General features: G+C 45.3%; 1 protein-coding gene and 1 long non-coding RNA gene across 4 annotated transcripts; one reads left to right on the top strand and one right to left on the bottom strand.

The window, feature by feature from the left end:
* The first annotated feature begins 2262 nt into the window (after positions 1 to 2262).
* LOC130155371 (uncharacterized) lies at positions 2263 to 13591 on the top strand. Of its 3 annotated transcripts, none has more exons than XR_008824046.1 (3): positions 2263 to 2418; positions 4434 to 4575; positions 11527 to 13591. It is a non-coding gene; the product is annotated as an uncharacterized LOC130155371 (long non-coding RNA). The 3 variants fall into 3 exon arrangements; XR_008824045.1 differs by having other exon boundaries at positions 4390 to 4575; XR_008824044.1 differs by having other exon boundaries at positions 4138 to 4575.
* A 1175-nt stretch (positions 13592 to 14766) lies between these two features.
* Positions 14767 to 19560, bottom strand: LOC130155370 (uncharacterized). The gene is made up of 6 exons (XM_056352523.1): positions 19374 to 19560; positions 18972 to 19051; positions 17365 to 17479; positions 16576 to 16682; positions 16241 to 16355; positions 14767 to 15392 (listed from the first exon to the last, which is right to left on the bottom strand). Exons 1-6 carry the CDS (start codon positions 19438 to 19440, stop codon positions 15205 to 15207), a joined length of 672 nt encoding a protein of 223 aa, XP_056208498.1. The 5' UTR covers positions 19441 to 19560; the 3' UTR covers positions 14767 to 15204.
* Between the last annotated feature and the right edge of the window lie 3305 nt (positions 19561 to 22865).

Raw genomic sequence — 22865 nt, 5'->3', positions numbered from 1 at the left:
CCTAAAAGAAACCTAACACTCCCCTAAAAAAAAAAAATACCAAACCAACACACTTCTAAAAAAACAAACAAACAAAAAAACCCAAAAAACCACCAAACCTCTTAATCCCTTTCCTGACTTAAAATGGTAGCAGCACAAGAAGCCCAGGGTGCCACGCCGTGCAGGCTGTGTGCTTATGTGGTTTAAGAAGATCAGTAGAGATACAACAAGGCCAATTTTTTTTTTTTTTTTTTTTTTTTTTTTTAAGCTAGATATAGAGAGGTTCAAATACAGCTAATCTGTGGGCACCACAGAGCTGCTTGTCAAACCCTTGCTGGGATTCCCCTGGGCCTGTGTTTCTAAAGCAGCCCGTACCCTGCACTTGCTGCAGAAAGTGCTCAGAGCCCTCACGCTCCAGCTCGAGCTGAGGCATTAAGACAAAGCTTTCTGAGCCGCTTTACTGCTGAGTCCAGTCACCTACTGGAGCTGAGTATTCCCAAGGTTAGATCTACAGTTGTGCAGTTTAACAGGCACATCCAGAGAAACCCATGATTTATTTTTTTTTCTACCCTCCCTCTAGGGCAGTTGACTTCAACATAGCTTAGGCAGCGAGTCACAGAAGCATTTAGGTTGGAAAAGACCTTTGAGGTGACCAGTTCCAACCCTTAACCCAGCACTGCCAAGCCCACCACTAAACCATGTCCCCAAGCACCACATCTATGTGTCTTTTAAACACCTCCAGGGACGGTGACTCCACCACCTCCCCGGGCAGCCTGTTCCAGTGCCTGACCACCCTTTCGGTGAAGACATGTCCCCTCACACCCAATCTAACCCTCCCCTGGTGCCACCTGAGGCTGTTCCCCTTGTCCTGTCACTTGTTACTTGCAAGAAGAAACCAACACCCACCTGGCTACAGCCCGTGTCAGGCAGCTGCAGGGAGCGATAAGGGCCCCCCCGAGCCCCCTCCTCTCCAGGCTGAGCCCCCCCAGCCGCCCCCCATCCCACGGGTGCCCCAGCCCCTTCCCCAGCCCCTGCCCGGCTCTGGACACGCTCCAGCCCCTCTGCGTCCCTCTGGCCGTGCGGGGCCACAGCTGGACACAGCGTTCCAGGGGCGGCCTCGCCGGTGCCGAGCGCAGGGGGACGGTCCCTGCCCCGGGCCTGCTGGCCACGCTGTTTCGGGCACCAGCCCGGTGCCGCTGGCCTCCTGGGCCACCTGGGCACGTGGGGGGCTCATGTTCAGCCGTGAAGGTTCCGCATAAGCTCCATGACATGGTACAAAGGCTGGTTGAGCACCTCAGCATGCCTCCACGTATACAGAAAGCCAAATGCCTGGCTACCCGTCACACTGACGTGTGCTTTGTCAGCTCCAGCTTGGTCACGGAAAGCTGAGCAAGCGAACACCCAGTTCTAGAGCCAGACCAGCTCCTCTCGCCCTCTGTGTGACAGGGGCATGGAACACTCCCAGCACAAAGGTAACTGCTTGGAGGGAAGGTGAGCTCATGGTTGGTGTGGATGCAGGGGCTGCTTGGAGCCTCATCGCTGCACACTTCGCTGCAATTCCAGAGAAGCAACTGGCCATGCACAACAATCCTTAAATCCAATTACTCAAATATTTTGAGTACACATTCTTGCCACCTGCTCTGTGACAAGGCATTGGTCTTCCTGGCCTTCACTCAGCCCTCTGCTTGATGTCACAGTTCGTGATTCATTCTTGCTGCTGTTCTCTGCAAACTAGGCAATTTACCTTACAGGTATTTATTCAGGATGATTAACGCAACAGGGCCAATGTCAAACTAAGACACCTTTTTGCTCAAACAATTTGGCACCTGCAGGTGGTCTGCCTCCACAGGTTACTTAATTATTCACTCCAGCAAGATTCAAATCCTCCATCACAACAATCCATGCTAAATAGGACCACATTTCCCTCTTCCAAGAATTGTAAAGTTATCTCAACATATGCAAAGAGAAAACTTTCCTGAGCAAAGTCCTCAGTTTATCCAGTGCATCTGTTCAGCACTTGAGATCTACAAGCTCTTAACTAATGCCTTATTTTCGGACAACACAGCCAAAATATAAACTAGTGAATCCCGTGTCATGCAAGGTCTAGGCAGACTGTTCAGTTGCTATGCTAACCCAGCTGAAACAGGTACGCGGAGGGGAAATGAGGGCTCAGGAGTCCAGAGGCACTGCTTCACTTTCAAACTCAATTCTTACTCTTACTCACAACAGTTTTACAGCTCACCCACCCACAGCCTTCAGCCTTGCGTGACTCTTGTTGTGAAACTAACTCTGCCACAAGCATGAGGAAACCGGAACACAGGCATCACCTCATACAGTAGTTTTCCACTCATCGTATTCCAATAAAGTTTGGGAAGTTTACAGTGATTAACATCAACCTGAGAATGAAGTTGGACCCCTCTCCAGACACTTAAAGCCATGGTAAGTTTTTGTTATTTTATCCTGCTTATCTCTGGGGGGTTTAGAGTTACCTCAAAGTTAGAGCTGATTGCAGGTGTGTGAAAGAAAGTGGCTTCCTGCAGTGTCAGTCTGAATGTGACACAGTAGAAACGTCCCCCCACCACCTCACACTTGGGCATTTTCCCCTGTGGCCTCCCAGGGAAGAGGGAAAGGACTCAGTGTGTTACTTCACAGCCACAGATGTCAGCCCCGTTCAGACACTAGCTACTTGCGGTACTAGATAAGGACCAAAAATGCCAAACAAAGCAAATATTTCTCACCCTGCCTAAGGCTGCTCCCTTAGCAACCCTGCTGTCAGCAGGCAGGTCTGGAACCAGCAGTACCAGCCTGAGAAGTAAATCAGTTCAGCATTTAGGCACCTCATTTATTTCCTAAGTCTGAGTGAGGCAGCACAGCATCCTCTGATTTGTAGAAAGACAGGATTCCCCAAGGCTGGCAACCGCTCACTTCAAAGTTATTTTCTGAAACATTTATGAACTTGTTTTAAAAGCCTAATCCACCCTATCCTGACCTTAAATACTAGTTGTGCCTTATAAGACTGCCACTGTTTGCCATGTATTTGTGAGTACTTGTGCACGTACTGGACCACCCAGCTTGCTGACAGCCAAGCTGCCTGATGATGTTCACTTTGCAGCCAATGGAGAGCACCACTTCCAAAGGCGAGAGTAATGACACCACCACCAGAATTACGTAAGGTTAAAATCTTACTAAGTTTAAACAAGATAAGTAGACTTCTTGGAAAGAAACTGTAAAAGGAACTTGGTTTTGGCAAGACCAATGAAATATTAGTGTCAAATATCAAGAGATGGAAGTCGCATGTCAGATATGGGGGGGAAAGTGTTACTGAACCTCCTTTATACAGCCGAAAAAAATTCTTTTTCCCCCAACAAATGTTCAGAAAATTGTTTGTAACACTATAAAGATATCCATCATGTGAAAAATTCTCAACAGTTACTTTCTGTAAAAATACCCTAATTCATATGTTCTGTAAGAACATAAGTTTTGTAAGTTTTTTTTAAAAAAAACAAACACAAACTATTGCCAGTTAAGTGACTTGAAGGTCTAAAGGGACATGCTTGAAGTCTGAACTTTGGTTTTGGTCAGTGCAAACACACATCCCTTTGGATGTACCCATTTCAAGAGAGGTAGTTGCACAGACTTCACTGTTCCCACCAATGTATTTTTAACCCAGGCTGCATTTTGGCCTGGGCACCTTTCCTTGCCACCAAAGAAGTGCTAGGTGCAGTACTGTGCGCAGATGGGAGGGCCAGTTCTCAGGGACTGTAATGCAACCCCCCACCCCCCCTTCAGCAGCATGGAGCCGAGCCAGAGCTAGCTTAGCTAAGCCTCCAAAAAGGTTTCTATGTACTTTTTACTCCATAAAATAGGTACTACAGCAGCCTGACCATAGCCACGATATTTAAATAAACCTCAGCTTGTACGTAGCAAGTGGGTTGTTGAACATACGTAGCTGGAAGAGAGTTGGGTGTATGAACCCCTTGGATCTGCAGTAACCTTAGGGACATCAGCCTTCACGCTCTGAAGGCTGCATGTACTACTCATTAAATAACTTAGATTCTGACTAGCTGTTACTATCAGATTATTCACTTTAAGTAAGATGATATACAAGGAAAGCCTAAGTGGTTTCCTGACAAAAGAAAGGGCCATCATTTTTCACAGGTGGCTGTCTCCCAAGGCAGCGTGTACACGTGTGAACAGCCAGCTATTGTTTTGCTGATCCTGAGCAAAGCGCAGTCAAGGCAGAATGGCTTCATCCCTTCCTTGGAGAGGATTGTGCCACTTTAAGAACACCAAGTGGGAGGTGATATAGGCACTGCTGTACAAACAAGTACCTGTGCATGCTGCCACACTCACCAGAGCCTCGCACAGCTGAGGGGATGCTGCCCTCGCCCTCCCTGGTTTGTCTGGTAGGTTGAACACCTTCTTCTCTAACGTGTGGTTTTGCTGCCTGACAGAAGAGGGTCACCCAGAGTGACTCGATTTTATCTACAAGACTCGCAAGACACCTTGAGGACGCTGAGAAGGCGAGAGTGGACTGAAAAGAGCTGAAAGACTACGGGACCCGCAAGCTTTAGGGAAAGCCAGAACTTATTTCAGGTTTGCATCTTTTTCGAGTTGGCTACATTCAACCCAAATTCATCTGCAAAGAGAGCTGAATTATCTCTAACTTGGTTAAGAGGTTGACAGCAGGGAAGGGATGAAGAGGAAAAATAATTTATATGAGTAGCAACTCTGTATTTAAGTTCACTGATGTCAAAAATAGTTTGCTAAATGGTTATAGTTATGCCTGTAAATGCACTGTGTAAAGCAAGCCTTTATTTTCCTTTTAAAGTTTCAAGACCTTTGACTTGTGTAAGTTTACTCAAAAGTGTTTAAAGCCTGAGTATTTCTGAACAGAAAAATGTCTACCTGACTCAGACGCATATAACCTCTCTCTGCGATACATTCAAGAGTCAGAAAATTAAGGCCATATGCCAAGAACTCTAAAATAACACTTAAAGCCACCTTATTAGCTGAAATACAAAAATCAGAATTGACTTGTTCATAAAAATAAAAAAAAAAAATAGTGATTTATGCATATTTTAAATAACATCTGGGAAACTTCTGTTGTATTTTAACTTTCATTGTAGTTACCTGCTTACTTTGGAAGTGAGATGAAACACACAGCAACTAAAGGCATGATCAGCAAAATCCCAGCAGTGTGCTATACTACTTTTGCATTATTAAATATACTGCACCTTACCTTCCTTTAACATCTCACAAGTTTTATACATCTGATTTCTACACCCAATGTCATATAGGTTTTAGACTTCTTTAAGCTAGATTTGCGTCCCATAGTGACTTTACTTACGGAAAGTTAAATATACATGCGGTTTACTTAAATGTATATCAGACTAAACAACAGTTTGCTTTATAAAAGCTGAAATCCTTTTAAAAATTAATACTGAAATGTTTATAATTAGCATTTCACTCAGTTGTTACTTGTAGAGGAGATATTTATAACACAAGGAAATTCAGTGATATTTCTTTTAATATTTTATGATTTTGCGCAGTTTCATAACAGTCACTTGGATTGAAAGGTTTGGCCCTCTAGAGATTGAAGCAGCATTATTAGATCTTTCTGAGGTTTTACACAATCGAAACACAGCCTTTTCTCTAAGGTGGTAAACTCACAAATTTGATGTCAGGTTTTTACAGGAGTTTTATGTGACGCTTTTAACTTGCAGTACAGTTGTTCCTTGATCATCCTCCTCAGTTCAAGTCAATTATTGTGCAAGAATTCCAGGTCTGGAAACTTTTCGCATTCCTACCTCTGCTTATAACATACAGGCACAGAAGCAGCATAGGGATTTACATTTCTGCAGCTGCACACTAAGGACATTGCAGCACTGATGACCTCTTCAGAACACTAGTCTAGACACGTGTAATTATCTTTAAATATTAATAGAAAGTTGGCAGTTGTGTTAGAAAACATGTACACAGTAACACTTGTTTGCCCTGCTCAAAGGCGAAAGATTTAAATCACAGCGAGTGGAACGGGAAGCAGAACAAGCTCATTGCTGTCGCTGGTTTAGCCCTTTTGACTTGCTCTTCTGTTAAATAAGTACGTGCCTGAGAGAAGGCGTTCACACCTCTGCGAAATGGAAAGCATTCTGCAGCTCCCCTCCTGCTAAAGCAACTGAGGTCGATCTTTGCATCTAACTGGGCAGTTCTCACAGCTAGATAACAAATCCCCTCCCCACATCGAGAGTATGAGCACTGCCACTGTAAGATACCAGAAATTCAATATCACGTATCTGGGTTAATCTGGTATCATTGATTAGCATAACTTAGTGGCATTGCTGACCTGCTAAAGTATGAAAAATTGTTGCGTAAAGAAATAACTAATATTCAGTCTTTAACATTTCAGATATGTTTTTGTTTAGTACTATTGATTGTGGGGTTTTCATGCAATCTGACTTTATTAATCTCCACCAAGCTAGCAACCGAGCACTGTCACTTGATTACACAAAGGTAAGACTGTGGCCAAGAGATTCCCAAAAGTGCTAATACAACTTCGTTATATTCTTTTGTACTGTCTGCTCTAGCATCAGCCTGTTTCGGTAATAATGAGACTCCAAGCTTATGCCGAGTAGGACCCTGCCTTTGGGGATGGAGAAGGAAAAGGGAAGGATTATTTCTCACTTACTTGATTACCAAACAGTACAATGAATGGCCGAGAGATCATGCAGGAAAATTGACCTGGCTGACTGGCCTTTCTTAAAGCCACAGTCATTTTCTTTGGTGTAGGAATAATTTTTCTTTCCTCCTCCCCACTCCACCCCCCGGCTCAACATGGAATGTGGGAGAGGCTAAACGAGTTGTGATTCCTTGACAAGATCATGATAAACACCAGTGCTCTCCTACCCACTCCAGGGACAGCAGCAAAACCAAACCTCCCAGTAAGTGTTTCCAGCCAGGTCTTTGCAAACAATACTGCTGAGATCCATATGCCTACATTTATCAGTGTTTTCTTGCTTACAAGAACATCTGGGGTAGAACCTAATGCTGTTGCCAAGAGTTCCAAGTAACACTAGAAAGAAAAATCTTAGAGCAGGCCACCCAGCACAAAATTGAACACCAAATTCACCTGTCTGGACATCAGTCAAGGGTCTAAATTCCTCGATGTTCTTCCATAAATACTCAGACACACAAGCCTACAAGCAAATACCAGCCTGAGGCGTGTTTATGCTTGCTTTACAAATATTTAGCAGCAAGGTTTTTACTCAGTAAGAGCACCAAGTCATTCACTGGTAGGGAATTTGTTCTGTTGCAGGGACTGGGGTCTAAACCTAAATCTGCCTACAGTCATTCACCTCCAGAAACCATCTGAGAGTCACAGGACTTACACAGAATCAGTTCTTTCCAAAAGCACATAAATATTGGTGTAAACCTGAAATGCTGTGTTGAGGGGGATGAAGGAATTGCAGCTTTTCTGCAGACGAGGAACAGCAAACAGTCTTTGCCCGCATTTCTTGTGGGCTTCCAGCTGAGTGAGTCTTTTGCTCTCAGATGCTTTTGATTGACGTTAAGTGCTGTAGTTACTAATCAGGATATCCTGACAGAAACAAGAGGAAAATCTATTTCGATTCACTGACATGAAACAGACCTTGCAAACTTTGATCCATTCTGCCTTTTGGCAGCGGTACTTACAAATTTCCTAGCCTCTCAAAGTATTTTTTAAAACATTTCTGTTCCCAGAGGTTAGCCAGCAGTACTAAATCTGTGACCTCTCCCAGTAGAGAGAAAATAATTATTACATGACAGTCAGTTATCCTGAGGTTTGGAGGACAACAAATTGTATAAAGAGGTGCCAGTTCAGATACCAGATCATCTTTTTGCCCCATGGGAAGACATCTTCAGAAGAACCACAACTGAGAGCAAGTAACAGCCTGGGAGGCCACTGCCTTCCACAAGCATCTTGCTCAGGGACCTTCTCATCTTACAGTGACCCCTGTAAGCTGTGGAAGGCTGTCTTAAAGCTTTACACTACTTCTGTAGACTGCAAATAAGCTTTTTTGCATAAGAGTATTGCTGCCTTCAGCATTCGGCCTCATCATATATTGAGGAAGTATAGCTTCACCATCTAGTTCCAATAAGGTGATTAAAACATCTGGGTTTTCATAAGGTTTCCCTACCGTTAGTTCTCTAAAATCAAAAGACATTCATGAGTAACTTGGAGGGAAAAAATGCAAGGCTAGCGGAGAAAAATAACTGCCTTTTTAAGCACAGGTTTATTACAGCTAGAACCAAAGATTACATTCCACACAGCACTACCTGCAGCAGGCAGGACAAGCACCCTTAAATATTTTCAGCTGGTGGGGAATGATTGGGGCAGTTTCCTTGGAGGACAGAAGCCACAAAGCAGCTGTCTCAGCTGCACCCTGCCCACCTGCTCCACTGCAAAAGAGCAGCCCACGCCAAAGAGTAAAGCACCCTGTCTGCCTATACATGGGTTTGCTTTCTCCTAATAATCAAAAGTTAAGGCTTCAAATCAAATGGTGAAAAAATATTTTCTGGCTTTTCTGTATTGCAGCAGTCTGCAAGCTGGCAAACAAGTGCATCAGCTAAATACGCTATAGTGCAAGTCTTTTGTTTCCTGCTTATATAGTCCTCTGCAACAGTTGTGTGCCGTGATCTTAAAAGATATTGCAATTCATAAATGGATCTCTGCTAAGATAAGGGGAGCAGCGAAGCAATTGACAAGCTAAGACATACATTTTTACAAGGTCTACTTTGGATCGCGTTAAGCATATGCAGTTAACTAAGCATACCAGCTGCATTTCCAGAATTATGTAACAAGGTTATAATTTTGTTTTCTGTGGAGGGTGTAAGGATAGAATTGTGATTTTTCTAAGGAAAACACTCTGTCCGCCATGCTAAGATGACTCCTTCCTTAGTGTCCTAAAAGGTCTTCCATCAACTATAGCTCAAAGAAAACCCCTTTAAATTCACGTAGCCCTAGGGCAAATCTTAAATTAAACACTGGGAATAGAAGGTACGCCCAGAAATCACACTTAATAGGCCTCTTTTTTCCCCCTCCCCAAATACCTTTATTATTGTATACTTCTCTAAGTTTATTGCATACCATTTGTGCCTTCAGCTCCAGTCCTCGCAGAGGCCTTTACTTTTCTACCCAGTTGCTAAAGTTAGGGGATAGGTTTAGAGCACCCTTCACTGCAGGCTATTTTGTGGTTTAGAGACCAGGTTTGACGTGCTCACACATTCACTCACGAGGATTTTAGCTGAGACAGAACTTGCAAAGCCCCAGTGACAGCGTCTATTTATTCTGAAAGAAGCACTGCTGCTTTTGTATTTCTACAGCTATGTTCTGGTTGACCACTATTTTGATTTATTCATATGCTCCCACCATCAAATTTTAGAGGTTTAGAAAGTTGGTAGGGCTGCTGGCTCTTTGGAAAGATTATTTAACCACACACAGCCAGTGTGCATCAAACGGTGAAGGTAAGAAACACCTTGTTAACGAAGCCACCCCAGATCTCTTACAGCTGTGCTTAATGAAGCTCAGGCAAGCAACATTCAGAAGGGGCATTAAGTCATGGGCTCTATCCAGCCTCCATCCCTGCTGCTTGCGCAGCACCACACTTCAGCACACTCACTTGTCAGTGCACCTGTATCTATTTGGGATGGATTCCACTGCCATGAATGTACTTTATTTATGATGTATCTTACTGAAAATTATGTAATATAGTAGTACTGATGCATGATACGACCCTCTTATCATACAGGCATACTTATGAAGGTTTGCTGATGTATTCAGTCCCCAAAAGACCAAAACAAGCTGCACATGCACCCCGGGGCTGTGCAGCACTCGTTCACTTACAAGCTGGGAGCCCAAAGCCTTAAGACATGAGAAGGAGTTTGCAAGACTCGTCATTAATCTAAAACTTGACACAACCAGGCAAGAGCTGAGGTTCGCAGAAAGGTCTTGGTACTGCTGTGAGGTAGGTACCAACCCTGGCTGGGTAGGCACAACTGAGTCTGGAGAGAGCGTGCTTCCTACTGTCAAAGCCTGTGTGTCTCTCTCAAAAAAGGCTGAGCTGATACCTCAGGAACAAGAGGAGAAGGTAAATGAGAGGTTGGCACCAGAAAGCTACAGTCTGCCCCAGCAGCACAGCCCAGTCCATTTAGCAGCCCACAGAAGCTCCACCTAGAGCCTACCTAACAGCCAGCCAGCCTTCATTAAGGCACAGCACTGCCTGAACCCTCCAGGATTTGTTGCCAGGCACCTGCTGCTTCCCCTCACAGGCCACAGCACAAAACCGAGCTGAGAGAAATTTTAACACCATTAAGCCAGGTACAAAATTGCTGGCAACTCATTAGCTTCGCATGCGTACTACTCCCTCTAAGTAAGCATATTCTATCAATCCTGTTTCAGTCTTCTCCTTCACACAAGGTCAGGATTTAGCACCAGAAACCTAGTTTACCACCCACTCTGAAAAAAAATGGACAAACCTGAGATCTCCAGTGTCTTCGAAGCCAAACTCCCAGACTAAAAGTAGTACTGAGGCCTCTCAGGAAACCTCCTTGCTGTCAGGGTGCAGAGACAAGACATCAGGAAGAACACAAAAGCCCTGCTCAGCCCCTGGTCACCACTTTTTTTCACTTTCCTCACAGCTTCGGCTCCGTGATGGCTTTCAGGTGTGTGGGTCCTGCGCTGAAGGAATTGCATCAAGCCCTCCATTAACCAGACACACCTGTTAACAATTCTGGCTTCTTGTCTCAAAACCGACATAACTTAACTCCTTCCTAACTGGCCTACTCTTTGTTTTTCTATTTTGCAGAATTATAGACTTGAGACTTACTAGCTCTGCCTCTTCTCTGCACGTACATCCCGCTGCTTGGCTGCTAAACCACCCTGCGTCTTAAGCTCATACTTGTTTGATTAAACCATTTCAAATAGAAATCAATTTTCAGCAGTTTCATTAAAATATATATGCAGTAATTTTCAAAGCACAAAATTCTTTACTGAGTGTCCACTGAAGCTTTCTGGCAAGCAAAAGGTTTTTAAAGCCTACTTTATATGAAGAAAAAACCCACACACTCCGATAGCAGGTAACTTACAGTTCTCCCTCTTCTCCAGCATATCCTTTTATTCTCAGCTTTAGCTTTGATGCATGTCAGTGTAATAATCATTTTGTGTCATGATGCTCTAAGTGGGAGGGGAGGGCCTCAAAAATCAAAGTTTTGAAGACAAGGTGACAAAGGCTCGCCCAGGAGTCGGGCACGGCACTCCAGGGTGGACATAGTGTCTTACACCAGCATCAGCAACAGAGCCAAAAGGGAAAGGCAGGCTGGCGCTCCAGGGAGGCTCTCGAGGGGAAAGAGAGAGAGCGCAGGAGCTCTGCTAGGGCCTGCAGCCAGGGAAAATGGGGTTCTTCTTCAGGATGCGAAAAGAATAGGCCAAGGAGGCTGTGTTGGCTAAAACAAATCTATACAGGTGCAACAGTTGCAAAAAAGTAATGCAGTATATTTTTTGCTTTACAGCTTCAGCCTCTTGGCATGAAGGAAACCATGTTGGAGACGAACCTGGCCCTATGGGAAATAATGCTGGTCATTTTTGCTGCCGTGCTGACAATGAGTTTCCTCATGTTTCTGCCCCCCGCTGCAGTGGTGATCTGGAGAATGAAGCATGTGCCACAGATCTCGCTGCATGGCTCTGTGTGAGGCAGCCCTGGCACGAGCCGTGACACCGCCGATCCCTTGAAAGGATGGTTCAGAATGATGACAGCTCTCAGGGTCACTCTTACCGCCTAGGATCCATCCAAAGGCAATAGGTTTTCCAGCCTATTGCTGCTAAGTTCCTGTGGAAAGAGAACATGTATAGTTTTGTCCTCATCTACCACAGTTCTCAGCACTTTGCCTTCCATTCTTCGGCTATGTTGTAATTACTGTTGTTGGCTTAGTTCCTAGACCGACTTCTTCTCTTGCATTATAATGGACTGAAAATAAGACTGGAAGAGAAGCAAGCATGATACAGCATTGCATTCCCTTAATTTCAGGAAAGCCTCCCTTTCTACTAGTTACACTGTAAATATTATCAAAGCCTTGAGCTGATGTGACTGTCAGTTATGCAGGTGGACATACCAAAAGCTCGGCATGTACTCCAGGAAGGTAGTGGTTTGGTCTGGTTTTACCATGAAACCTAAAAAAACCCCAAAACCCGAACCCATGACAAATGGGGTAATAAATAAGCATCTTGCGCTTCTCTCACCTGATCTGAAAATTCGCTAGCCTAAAATGTTTTTCATTTCTTTCCTTATGCATGAATTTCCTGTCTCTGCAAATCCCGAGTGCCAGAACACAAAGCCCTCAGCATCCCAGGGTTAGGGCAGGAGCGTGAGGGATGGCCCGATGCTCAGACATGCCTGGCCAGACACTGGCTCAAAGTTAATGCAAACATAGAGCAACTATTTGCCTGAACTACATTATGCAAATTTACTCTGGGAAATAATGTGATTAAGATTACTTTAGTTTTTAACTGTTGTATAGGTTTATTGGTGCAGCTTCCCTTTCTCATATATAAATAATAGCTTGGACGGCGGGAATAGAACAAAACTGTTTCTCTGCAAGTTTATGAAAAAAAACAACCACCCGAACAACCCAGTCTCCAGCCTAATGTCATATTCATGCCAGATCAAATTAAAGCTTTCCAGTCTAATTCTTCCACACTGTGGGACGCTCATTAGAAGGATTTCTGAGGCACAGAAGTAACAGTTTCTGTCAGTTTACAAGAGCAATGGGTTTGATTTCCTCATGAAATCCAATGCTGGGCTGCTTTGCTTTTGTTGGTTGGTTTGGAAAGCCACTAGAATTGCTTAATATAACTCAGAGGAAAATGGTTTTTAGCACCAGTAGGAAAATGATACTGGGAAGTGCTCAGTGCTTCAGCTATTTTATTTGAGCATCAGCAGATAATGAATTGGCTGGAAATGACTCAAAGACATTATCATTTCATTTGATAGAGATTATTTGTTTGCCAGAAATAAACAAACCCACCAGTGATTGAAAAACGTTGCTTTTCTTTAAGACTACAGCACTTTTGTCTCCAACACAATGACTTAAGCTACTGCCTCATCATTTATAAGCAGCCAACTCATCCCTTTGTTGGTGTAATTGCCTGCTACACTCATAGTCATATGACTGTCTGGTCCCAGGCCCAAAAGCAACCGATGGTTTTTTTGCTAATGATGACTGCATTCTGAGCCTGAAAGATAATGGGTAATTTTATATATCTGAATCATTTCACTGACTGACGAGGTAAAGGTCAATTATACACCACGTACCGCATAACTGTGCTGTGTCTGAGAGGTTCACAGGAATAGGGAAAAGGTAAAGAAGAGAGAGGAAACACAAACAGATGAGCTGGCTGCCTTCAGATCTACGGCGTCAGTGTTTGCTCAACAGAAGAAAATTAAAACAAAACCTCAAGTACGGATTCCACTGAAAAACAAGCAAGCAGTAACTAAGTTTCTTGTTTAGATTTCATAATAATTCACATGCTTGTCCGTTCTGTAGCTACAGCTCCACACAAATAAACAGGATCACCAGAGCTAAGTTGTCTTTGGTCTTCACTTGCACCGGGTGCCACGTGGACAACAACCCCTGTTTTCTGCTCTTCCCGCTTCTTACTCCTTGCCTTTGGTTTTCCAGAGCACACAATGCACGTGGAGGGTGTGCAGGAGAAGTGTAAAAGAGGCAGAGCTCACAGAAGAATGGGGATTAGAGCAGGAACAAGAGGTTTTTGTATTTCATGAGATGAATCAAATACAAAAAATCACAGCTATTTGTTCTTATTTAGAACTGTTGCAAATGCAGATAACCAGCTAAATTTTTGCTAACTTTGGCAACAGCTAAACCTGCCCCAGCTTAAACCAAGTTTAGAAAGATAATGAAGGGAAAAAGTGGAGAGGATGAGTAGCCAGAAGCTGTGGAAATATTGGACTAGGACCAGCAGCTGCCCTAGCCCTACTCTGCTGAGACCAGAGCATCTCAGCAGGTCAGCCCAAAGCCCTAGAGCTCTACCCTAAGTATTGTCCATCCCAACTCTAGCACCAAGCAGGCCTTGTTTGCTTTTGTATTTTCCCTCCAAAGCTAAGCCATCGATTGTGGTACCCACAATGTGTGCCTAAGGGAGGCCCCGCCGGTGTGTGCCGCATGTGCCCAGAGTGCAAGGAAGTGTGAGTGCAGAAGGGCACGTGCAGCCCTGGACCCCACATGGCAGGCACAGCTCTTGTTGGAGCAAACCAGGGGTCAATCGGATTTTCTTTCCAGAACCACCACGGTTTGACCCCACAGGGTCTGAGCAGAGGAGACCGAAGCTGATCCCTGGCACGCGAACTAGAGAGCTTCTCATGCAGGTCCCTCAGCACCCACCTCCTTCATCTTTATAGCAGAGAAGATAGGATGCAAATACATGTGAATTTAGGCCAGTCTCAGTTCTCACATTTTGTACTGGACAGAGATGTTACATTTTTCCTGCCATTTTGCCTGGTTACAGCAAGCATACAGGGCACTTTTTGACACCTAGAAGTGGATCGAAGTATACCTATAGTCTGTGTCTTTCTGTGGGTTGTCCTCAAGGTGGTAAATAAGGGAGAAACCTTTCAGCTGTCGCACCAACGAACTGCAGTGCTCCAGGTTTGTAGCTCATGCGGAACACAGCCTGATGTAACCCCCAATCAAGCAGGCACATGAGTACAGAATGATACCCCCGCAGCCAGTAACTGTTGTGACTTGCATTGCTTTAATGGTCATCAGAGCAACAATAGTGATTAACTGGCAACTGTAAAAGCAACTAAAAGTATGGCCCTTTCTCAGTAAAGATGAAGCCTGACAGAAGATGATTTTTGATAATTATTGTGTTTAATGACCACATCCATTAACCATCTCTAATTCTTATTAAATTCCAGCTAGACAAATCTAAGCCATAGAAGTGATCTTTCTTTGAAACATCTCTGCCAAGAGCTACGTGATCACGTTTAGCCTATATATCTGTATCCAAGAGCTGAGGTCAAATTGTGACGATGATCTCTAGTCCTTTAACCAAATAAAACCTGTATGTTTACATGTCTTAGCCATGATTTCACTGCTCCGCTTCTCTTGTTGAAATACCCATGCCAAATTGCAAATGGCCCGCTGGTCCGTGGCACCAGCTTTTCGCTGCTAGTAACCACAGCTGATACAATCAGCCTCCTTGTCACGGTTGGAGCTGTTGATGCCTTGCTCACTGAGCTCTTTGAGGAAGATGTTTAGCTGTTCTCTCTCAGTTTCAGCGAAGGCTAGCGTGTGCAGACAGGTGCTGTTGGCGGGGAAATAGGCAGATTTAGCTCCACTGATGGCCACCTCAGAGGCTGGAAAGATCAAAGATGAAAACAAAACAAAACCAAAAAAAGAGCAGCTGAATGATTTAGCTTAGATTCATCCTAATTGTTAAACAAGTGCTAGCATTCCCATTTTCTGGACTAAAGGCTTCAACTTGGGATGAAAGTGCCTAGATGATTGCTTTTGGTAAGCCTTGCAAAACAACTGCTCTAGCACCAACACACTGTCAACAGTAAAATATTTTGCATTAGCCGTCAAAGAGATAGGTTGGCCCTTTTGTGTATCTATCTGCACATTTATTTTTAAATTAAGGCAGTAACAAGGGAGTCAGACAGCGTGCTTCAGGTCACAGATTGCTCACGGGACGCAATGGGAGCAGCATGAAAACCCCTGGGCTGCCACATGAAATAGGCAGCATTGCTGGCTGGGGGCCAGCTGCTGGGTTTTATTGTGTGTACATACAGTGCATAGTGCAGGTGTTAGCCGATTTTGCTGAGGTTCTTCAAGTACTGTTGCAAGCTAAACATCAGTTTTATGTTATACTGCTGTCTGTCAGGGTCACACAGCCCTTGTGCAACATAGTATTTGTGTTAAGACAATACCTATTTACCGTTTTAAAAAAAAAAGAAAAGTGCATCTTCCCACAAGCATTGCATATGTGTCATGTTTGCTACCCCAAGCTGAAAGAGCAGTGCTCAAGTCTTCATGATAATTTTAAAGCTAATGTGATTTCTTGTTCAAAAATTTACCAGCCCAGCACTAGCTCTTACAATGTCACACGTGCCAAGAAAAGAGAAACTTCTCTTGCCTACTTTTTTTAAACAAAACAGATGGAGCCTCCTGTTCCTGTGACCAGATGTGCCTGAGAATTACTCACGGATACAAACAGCCAGTGTCTTGTCCCCAGCAAACTGTGTTGTCCAGGAAAACCCGGTGGTGTTGCCACATACTTCATACAGTTTACTTCTTCTAAGGAATTGAAAGTCATAACCCTTGGGAAACAAAGATGGGGAAAAAACAAACAGTGTCTTAGTCTACATCACGGCAACTGTAAGTTGAAGAAACATTCAGCCAGTGAAGGTCTACACAGATTCTACAACTTCTCCCTGCCCCAAGGGGGAAAAAAAAAAGGTATAACAAGGAAAATTATGCATTACACAATAAATACCTGCAAATGGGTGAATAGATACAGCAGTAAACCATGAATGTTACCTGGTTGCACATGGGTTTGCAGTACTGTGTGTTTTCAATGGTGACACACACCAGCCCACCGTTTCTAGGGGCTAGTGGGAGTGGGCAGAGAGGTAGCTGCTTGCAAACTGTTGGGTGGATTAGAAAGAAAAGACGAGAGTGAGAAAACAATATGTCAGAGTGCAAGTGATGATGAAAGTCTCCCCCTTCCCAAGCAAGCCATAGGCATAGTCATTGACCCGAGTATGGGTGATATCTGCCCCCAGTACCTGACTCTGTCAAAGTAAGTATTTTTTTTTCTTATCTTCCAGCAATACCAAATTTTTCCATCACTTCTCTCTGTGACAGCAAGTCCTTGTCAGCCCCAGTTACACTTTAAAAGTGGCTCCAAGCAGCATTTGCGTTCACAGCACTGATATTCAGCACTATTGTGGCCAAAACCATCCAAATATTTCTTGGAAAACTGGCTGATGTGCCCACTCCCAGACACCAGAGCGGCTCTTGCTGCAGGGCAGCGCATGCCCTGCTGCCCCTGCGGCTCTGCACTGCTCCTGGTGGCGGGGGCGGTGACACCCCATGCCTGGGTGCTGCCGTGCACCCCAGGTGCCTGCCAGCGCAGTGGCTGAGCACCCTTGTTTTCTGGCTTGTTGCTGAGAAGTCTTTTAGCTTATTCTCCCCACCCCCCGTCCTCAAGAAATGCAGACACTTAGCTCACTCTGACTGTAGGTTAAAAACGTTCTTAGTGCTTCTCCACCTCCCCTTTGTTCAACACCCAGCAAAGAGGAGCATCAGCTTGGGGGAGGGCCTCACATTTCTGTTGGACAGGGCGCACGAGATCAAGTATTTCTTGCAGGGTCCAGACAAGGTAATTGACTGAAGCTTTTTCACCTTTGGCAATCATTTCATTAAAGCATTTTGAGTATTTCTATGGAGTTAGAGGAGAAAAAGGCTAAGATGAAGATGAAAGGCCTCCGAATTAGTTTATGAAAGTGTTCAAATATTTTTATTTTTTTTCTAAAATGCAGAATAAGACCCATCCTGAAAATTATATAGCTTTAAGTAACACTAATTTCCCTACAACGTTTTTGGAAGAAATCCGGTAACTTTTTTTGAAAAAAAATTGCTAGATAGGGTTTTCCCATTGTATTGAGTTCAAGAGGGAGGACTGGTATGGGTTAGGGTTTCTTTTTGCAATATACAAAAAGATGCCCTTATAAACAACTGTATGTATCTTTTTTCTATACAAAGTACTGGTTTGTTATTCTTATCTTCTTAGTGCTGTCATCGCATAGACTTTCTCTGTGTGTATAAAAATATACATTTGTAAACTTGTGTAAACTCAAATGTTCCTGTGTGTTTATCTAAGCTCCATGCCCATATAAATAGCTTTCAGTCCATATGTGCATGCCTATGCACATATGTGGATAGTGCAGAGCTGTGGTAAACTCCACAATCAAACCAGAAATGTGTGCCACCATTATAACTGACACCAGTTACTTTGAACTTACACAGATGCCAGACAAAAAGCAAGACCAATTTTCTGTAGCAGCTGCTGAAGCACCAGCCAGCAATGGCTAACTCCACTTCTCAGGCTGAAGCTTACAGAAACATTGTTGAAAGTGATGGGCATCAGCCATACAAAGACAATAATATAATTAATAACTCTAGGGGGAAAAAACCTCAAAGACCTGGGAGAACATCTCCTTGGCAAGTGCTGCCCTCAGCTTCCCTGCCCCACCCCACCCCCCTCAAAAAAAAACCAAAACAAAACCCAAAACAAAAAAAACCCAAAACAACCGTGTGATGAGAACGATGCTCCAGGTAGAAGCTCAGTATGTAGTGGTATGTGAACCCAGCTCCAGCTATTTGTTCTGTGTTATTGTTTTACAGGCAGAAGTTTTAACCGTGTGTGAAAATTTTTTATAGGCTCTCCCCTGGTATTTCTTTACCATTTCTGCCATATTCAAGGGTCACTGTCTGATCAGTCCCTTGTGATATGCCTCTCCCATAGAAGACAGGCACTAAGTCATAAAACATAGGCTTTCATTTGACTGTCTCTACTAGTATTTAAAATATTTAGCACTTCTTTATATTTGAAAGCGGGATTGAAAAAAACATTATGCATGGTAAAGCAAAGGACAGCAATCTGGATCAAAGCAAAACTAGAAAATACACCTACAAGGACTTTTTTTTTTACTAGCAATAGCAGGACAAAAGACATGGCAGGTCAAATGACACTAATCATTTTTTTTGTTTTTTCATGTTGCTCCCCTCCTCACCATGTGCTCTTGTTTTGAGCCAGGCATTGGTGGTGCTTGCCCAGCCAGCACATCTCATCTGCTGCACCGGCACCCGCAGCAGGGCCCTGCTCGTCCCACCACCAGATCCTGGGCTGGCCAATGCAGCCAACCTCTTACCTCAAGGCTCTGATTCACATCGTCCACGGTTGCACTTTTGCATTCACTTGGACTGGCAAAAGCTCTGACATCAGTAAAATCTGAAAGACAAACAGAAGCTGGTACACAGCCAGGTAATAACCCCTCCTGCCACATGAACAAACCCCAGGTACCCCACAACTGCACTTGTTTATCAGAACTGTGCCACTATTCTGTAGTCTTAATACTACCTTGTATACCTGAGGCGATCAGGGCTCAAATGTGAATTAACTGTGGAAATATTGATTTATTCTAAACAGTCAGCTATCTGGCTGCCTGTTTGTGGCCACCCAGGGCTCGGTTCCCAAGCGGGATGCTTCACTTCTCTAAGACATCCGCTATTTAACTAATTGTTAGCTATATTCAGGAATGGTAATATCTTACCTCCAAAAAGGACTGCTAAACTTGTAAAAAACAGTGTTTTCCCGAGCAGGCAGGAGCTGAACAGCATTTTTTCTGTGGGAGACCAGGGGCTAGTTACTTGTTGCTTGTGGAGCCTAAGAGCTGAAGCACTGGAGTCAGGCACAAAGCTGCATGTGGGTCACCAGTTGTTTACCGTGTGGCTGGTGTGATAAGGCATTAGGGGGATGCAGCTATTGCCCAACTTGCTGGGAAGCTAGCGGAGAGTTTGCCAGCACGGTTTAGGGAGGGCAAGGGGAGGTCTCTCATCATGGTACTGAGGCGGTCTGACTTTCCTACTGCTGCCAACCCCACAGAGAAATTTTCAGATTAACTGATTTACTGTAAACATGTTTAGTGTATGCACACTCTGGCATGCTCTTGCTCTCTCCCCACCTCTCTCCCCTGCTTTATCTGTCTGTCTGTCTGTTTGTCTGTCTGTCTCTCACTCACACACATATAAAGACCTATATAGAAGACGTAAGTATGCCCTACCTACAGGGCTTAACTGTGTATCTCATGCTCCAGGAGAAAGCTCAGAACATCGAAAGATGGTTCAACTGCTTTCGACCAAGGGGATATGCTCTATACTCTGTAGCATCCAGAGCTTAGCTACTTGGTAGCGGGAGCCGTTACATTTCCAGCTTCCAGCTTCTGGGTTATTAAATACAGATATATATTTTTAATTGAGCCATGAACCTCATATGCTTATACCCATTTGTGGGAGAAGCTCATAACTAGCAAAATTACCACAAAAGTTCAGTTATTTCTACCCTATACATTTACTAGCAGATTAATCCAGTTACCCCGATAATGCTCATGGTTAGGGGTGTGACCGAGTCGATCTGTAAAATGCAGGTTTCAGAGTCGTGATCATTCAACCAACAGCCTGTCACCCCTCCAGCCTCTGCGCTGAGCTCACCTGCCCGCCCAGCCAGTGAGACACACACCCACTCCCCCTCCAGCAAACCCTTTAGTGGTTGGTATCGTCACCGCCAGAGCAGAACTGCTTGTCTTCTCTGCAGATGTTTGCTTTTGCTGAGACAGGGATGTTCTGCTTTCATGTTACCTTATGCAACACATTTATTTAAACAGCCCCTTTTCAGGTTTCTTTTCATTTATTCTTCATCTGCTTGCTTCTGCTAGTGGTAGTACAACACATTATGACCAGGAGATTCTGTAGTGAAGCCAACTGCAAGGTCTCCATCACATCCACAAAGACATGCTGCCTTAGGCCATCTCAGGGACATCTTGATAAACAGGTCCATGTAGGACTGTAACACTTCCACAAACCAGCTCTGTGGCAGCCTGAATGGCGACTTCCTTATTATTAGTAAAATGTCTTTGTATACATTACTGATCAGCAAAAGTTCATTAACAAAACAAGTTAATAACACAGGCCGAGGTTTGTATTTCTAGGCAGACCAACAGGACCTGGCTCCAAATGGTTTAGATTTTTGAGGCTGACACACACAACAATCTTCTTCCTTGTGAGATGAGCAATACACAGCTGGGAAAATAGTGGCTGGGAAATTTTTGCCAATACACTCTTTAAGACGCAGCTGTGCTTTAAGATATTTTCCTGCCAAAATGTATCCAGGTGCCCAACAAGGGCCACTGATTCATACTGTAAGTCCTTGGGAGATCAGGAGCGACACAGAAACCCACTACTTGTTCATCTCAACTTATACAGGACATATAAAACATTAGCATAATTAATAAAATGGAGCAACTTCTGGCTTGAACAGATGAAAGTTGTGTCTGTGACATACCTGAAGAGGATGAATGGCAGCTTTTCTTTAATGACCCTCTTTCCACAGCAACACCGGTTTGGGAGACACTGTACGAAGGAATTTAGTTAGGACAGAAGCAGGGGATGGCAACATTTGTCCAGTGTGGCAGATTTAACAGTCTGCTGCTGAAACCACAAAGCCAGGATAGCCTCGTGGGTTAAACCTCCCAATTTAAACAAACCTGGGCTTAATCCGCAGTCCTTTGCAAAAAGTAGTTTGTCACTTTGCAGGACAATACACCACACGAGTACAGAAACGTCCTTGTTCTCAGCCTAGACCCTACCCAAACCACCGTGCACACCGGCCACCCTGATCTGTCAGACGGAAGGCTGTCACCATCTCCAGCAGGGGTGACAGGGTACCAGCACCCACACTTAGCTCAGCCCGGGCACGGACAGGGCCACCGCTCCGCACAGACTTGCTCCCCCAGCTGTGGGGGACACAGCCACCTAGCGGCTTGTTCTTCAGTGAGGGACTAATTTAACCTCATGCTATATATATATATATATGGATGTTTTGCAGTTCACAAAATCACAGCATGGTCAGGGCTGGAAGGGACCTCTGGAGATCATCTAGCCCACCCCCCTGCCAAAGCAGGCTCACCTGGAGCAGGCTGCACAGGGTGGTGTCCAGGCAGGTTTGAGTGTCTCCAGAGAAGGAGACCCCACAGCCTCTCTGGGCAGCCTGTTCCAGGGCTCCGTCACCCTCAGGGGAAAGAAGTACTTCCCCATATTCAGAAGGAACCGCCTGTGGTGCAGCCTGTGCCCGTCGCCCCTTGTCCTGTCGCTGGGCACCGCTGAAAAGAGCCCGGCCCATCCTTCTGACAAGTATTTGTTTATCATTTAAAATGACATACGTAAGGGTCCTTCTGGCCCTTAAGGTATTTGTAGACATCGAGAATATAGATCCCCCCTCGGCCTTCTCCTCTCCAGGCTAAACAGGCCCAGCTCCCTCAGCCTTTCCTCCCCAGGGAGATGCTCCAGCCCCCTCACCACCTTCGCAGCCTCCGCTGGACGCTCCCCAGCAGTTCCCAGTCTCTCCTGAACTGGGGAGCCCAGCACCGGAGCCAGCGCTCCAGCTGTGGCCTCGCCGGGGCAGAGCAGAGGGTGAGGATCACCTCCCTGGGCCTGCTGGCCCCGCTGCCCCTAATGCCCCCAGGGCACCATTGGCCTCCTCGGCCACCAGGGCACACTGCTGGCTCGGGGGCAACTGGCTGCCCAGCAGCACTGCCAGGTCCCTCTCCGCAGAGCTGCCCCCCAGCAGCTCAGCCCCAGCCCGTACTGGCGGTGGGGCTGTTCCCCCCCAGGTGCAGGACCCTACACTTGCCTTGGTGGAACTCCATCGGGTCCCTCCACACCCAGCTCTCCAGCCGGCCCAGTCTCGCTGAACGGCCGCGCAGCCTTCGGGTGCACCCGCCGCTCCCCCCGCCCGGCCTCCTCAGCCTTGCTGAGGCACCCGCTGCCCCTCGCCCAGGGCACCGGTGGAGAAGTGGAACAGGACTGGGCCCAGCGCCGACCCTGGCAGCACCGCGAGCCACAGGCCTCCAGCTGGGCCCTGCGCCGCTGACCACGGCCCCCTGAGCTCTGCCCTCCGGCCAGTCCTCGGCCCACCTCACCGCCCGCTCATCTGACCCGCGCTCCCTGAGCTCACCCACAGCGGTGGTATGGCAGACAGCGTCACAAGC

The sequence above is a fragment of the Falco biarmicus genome, chromosome 9 (assembly GCF_023638135.1).
Source record: "Falco biarmicus isolate bFalBia1 chromosome 9, bFalBia1.pri, whole genome shotgun sequence".
Taxonomy (NCBI): domain Eukaryota; kingdom Metazoa; phylum Chordata; class Aves; order Falconiformes; family Falconidae; genus Falco; species Falco biarmicus.
This window is presented reverse-complemented; position numbering and strand designations above follow the sequence as displayed.

What these genes read in the sequence shown, in the direction of transcription:
- LOC130155370 (XM_056352523.1), bottom strand. Translation starts at nt 19,440, where the DNA reads ATGCTGTTCAGCTCCTGCCTGCTCGGGAAAACACTGTTTTTTACAAGT. An exon ending in GCGCCCTGTCCAACAGAAAT is followed by an intron (nt 16,683 to 17,364) that starts GTGAGGCCCTCC and finishes TCCACCCAACAG; the next exon opens with TTTGCAAGCAGCTACCTCTC. An exon ending in GACACTGGCTGTTTGTATCC is followed by an intron (nt 15,393 to 16,240) that starts GTGAGTAATTCT and finishes TGATCTTTCCAG; the next exon opens with CCTCTGAGGTGGCCATCAGT.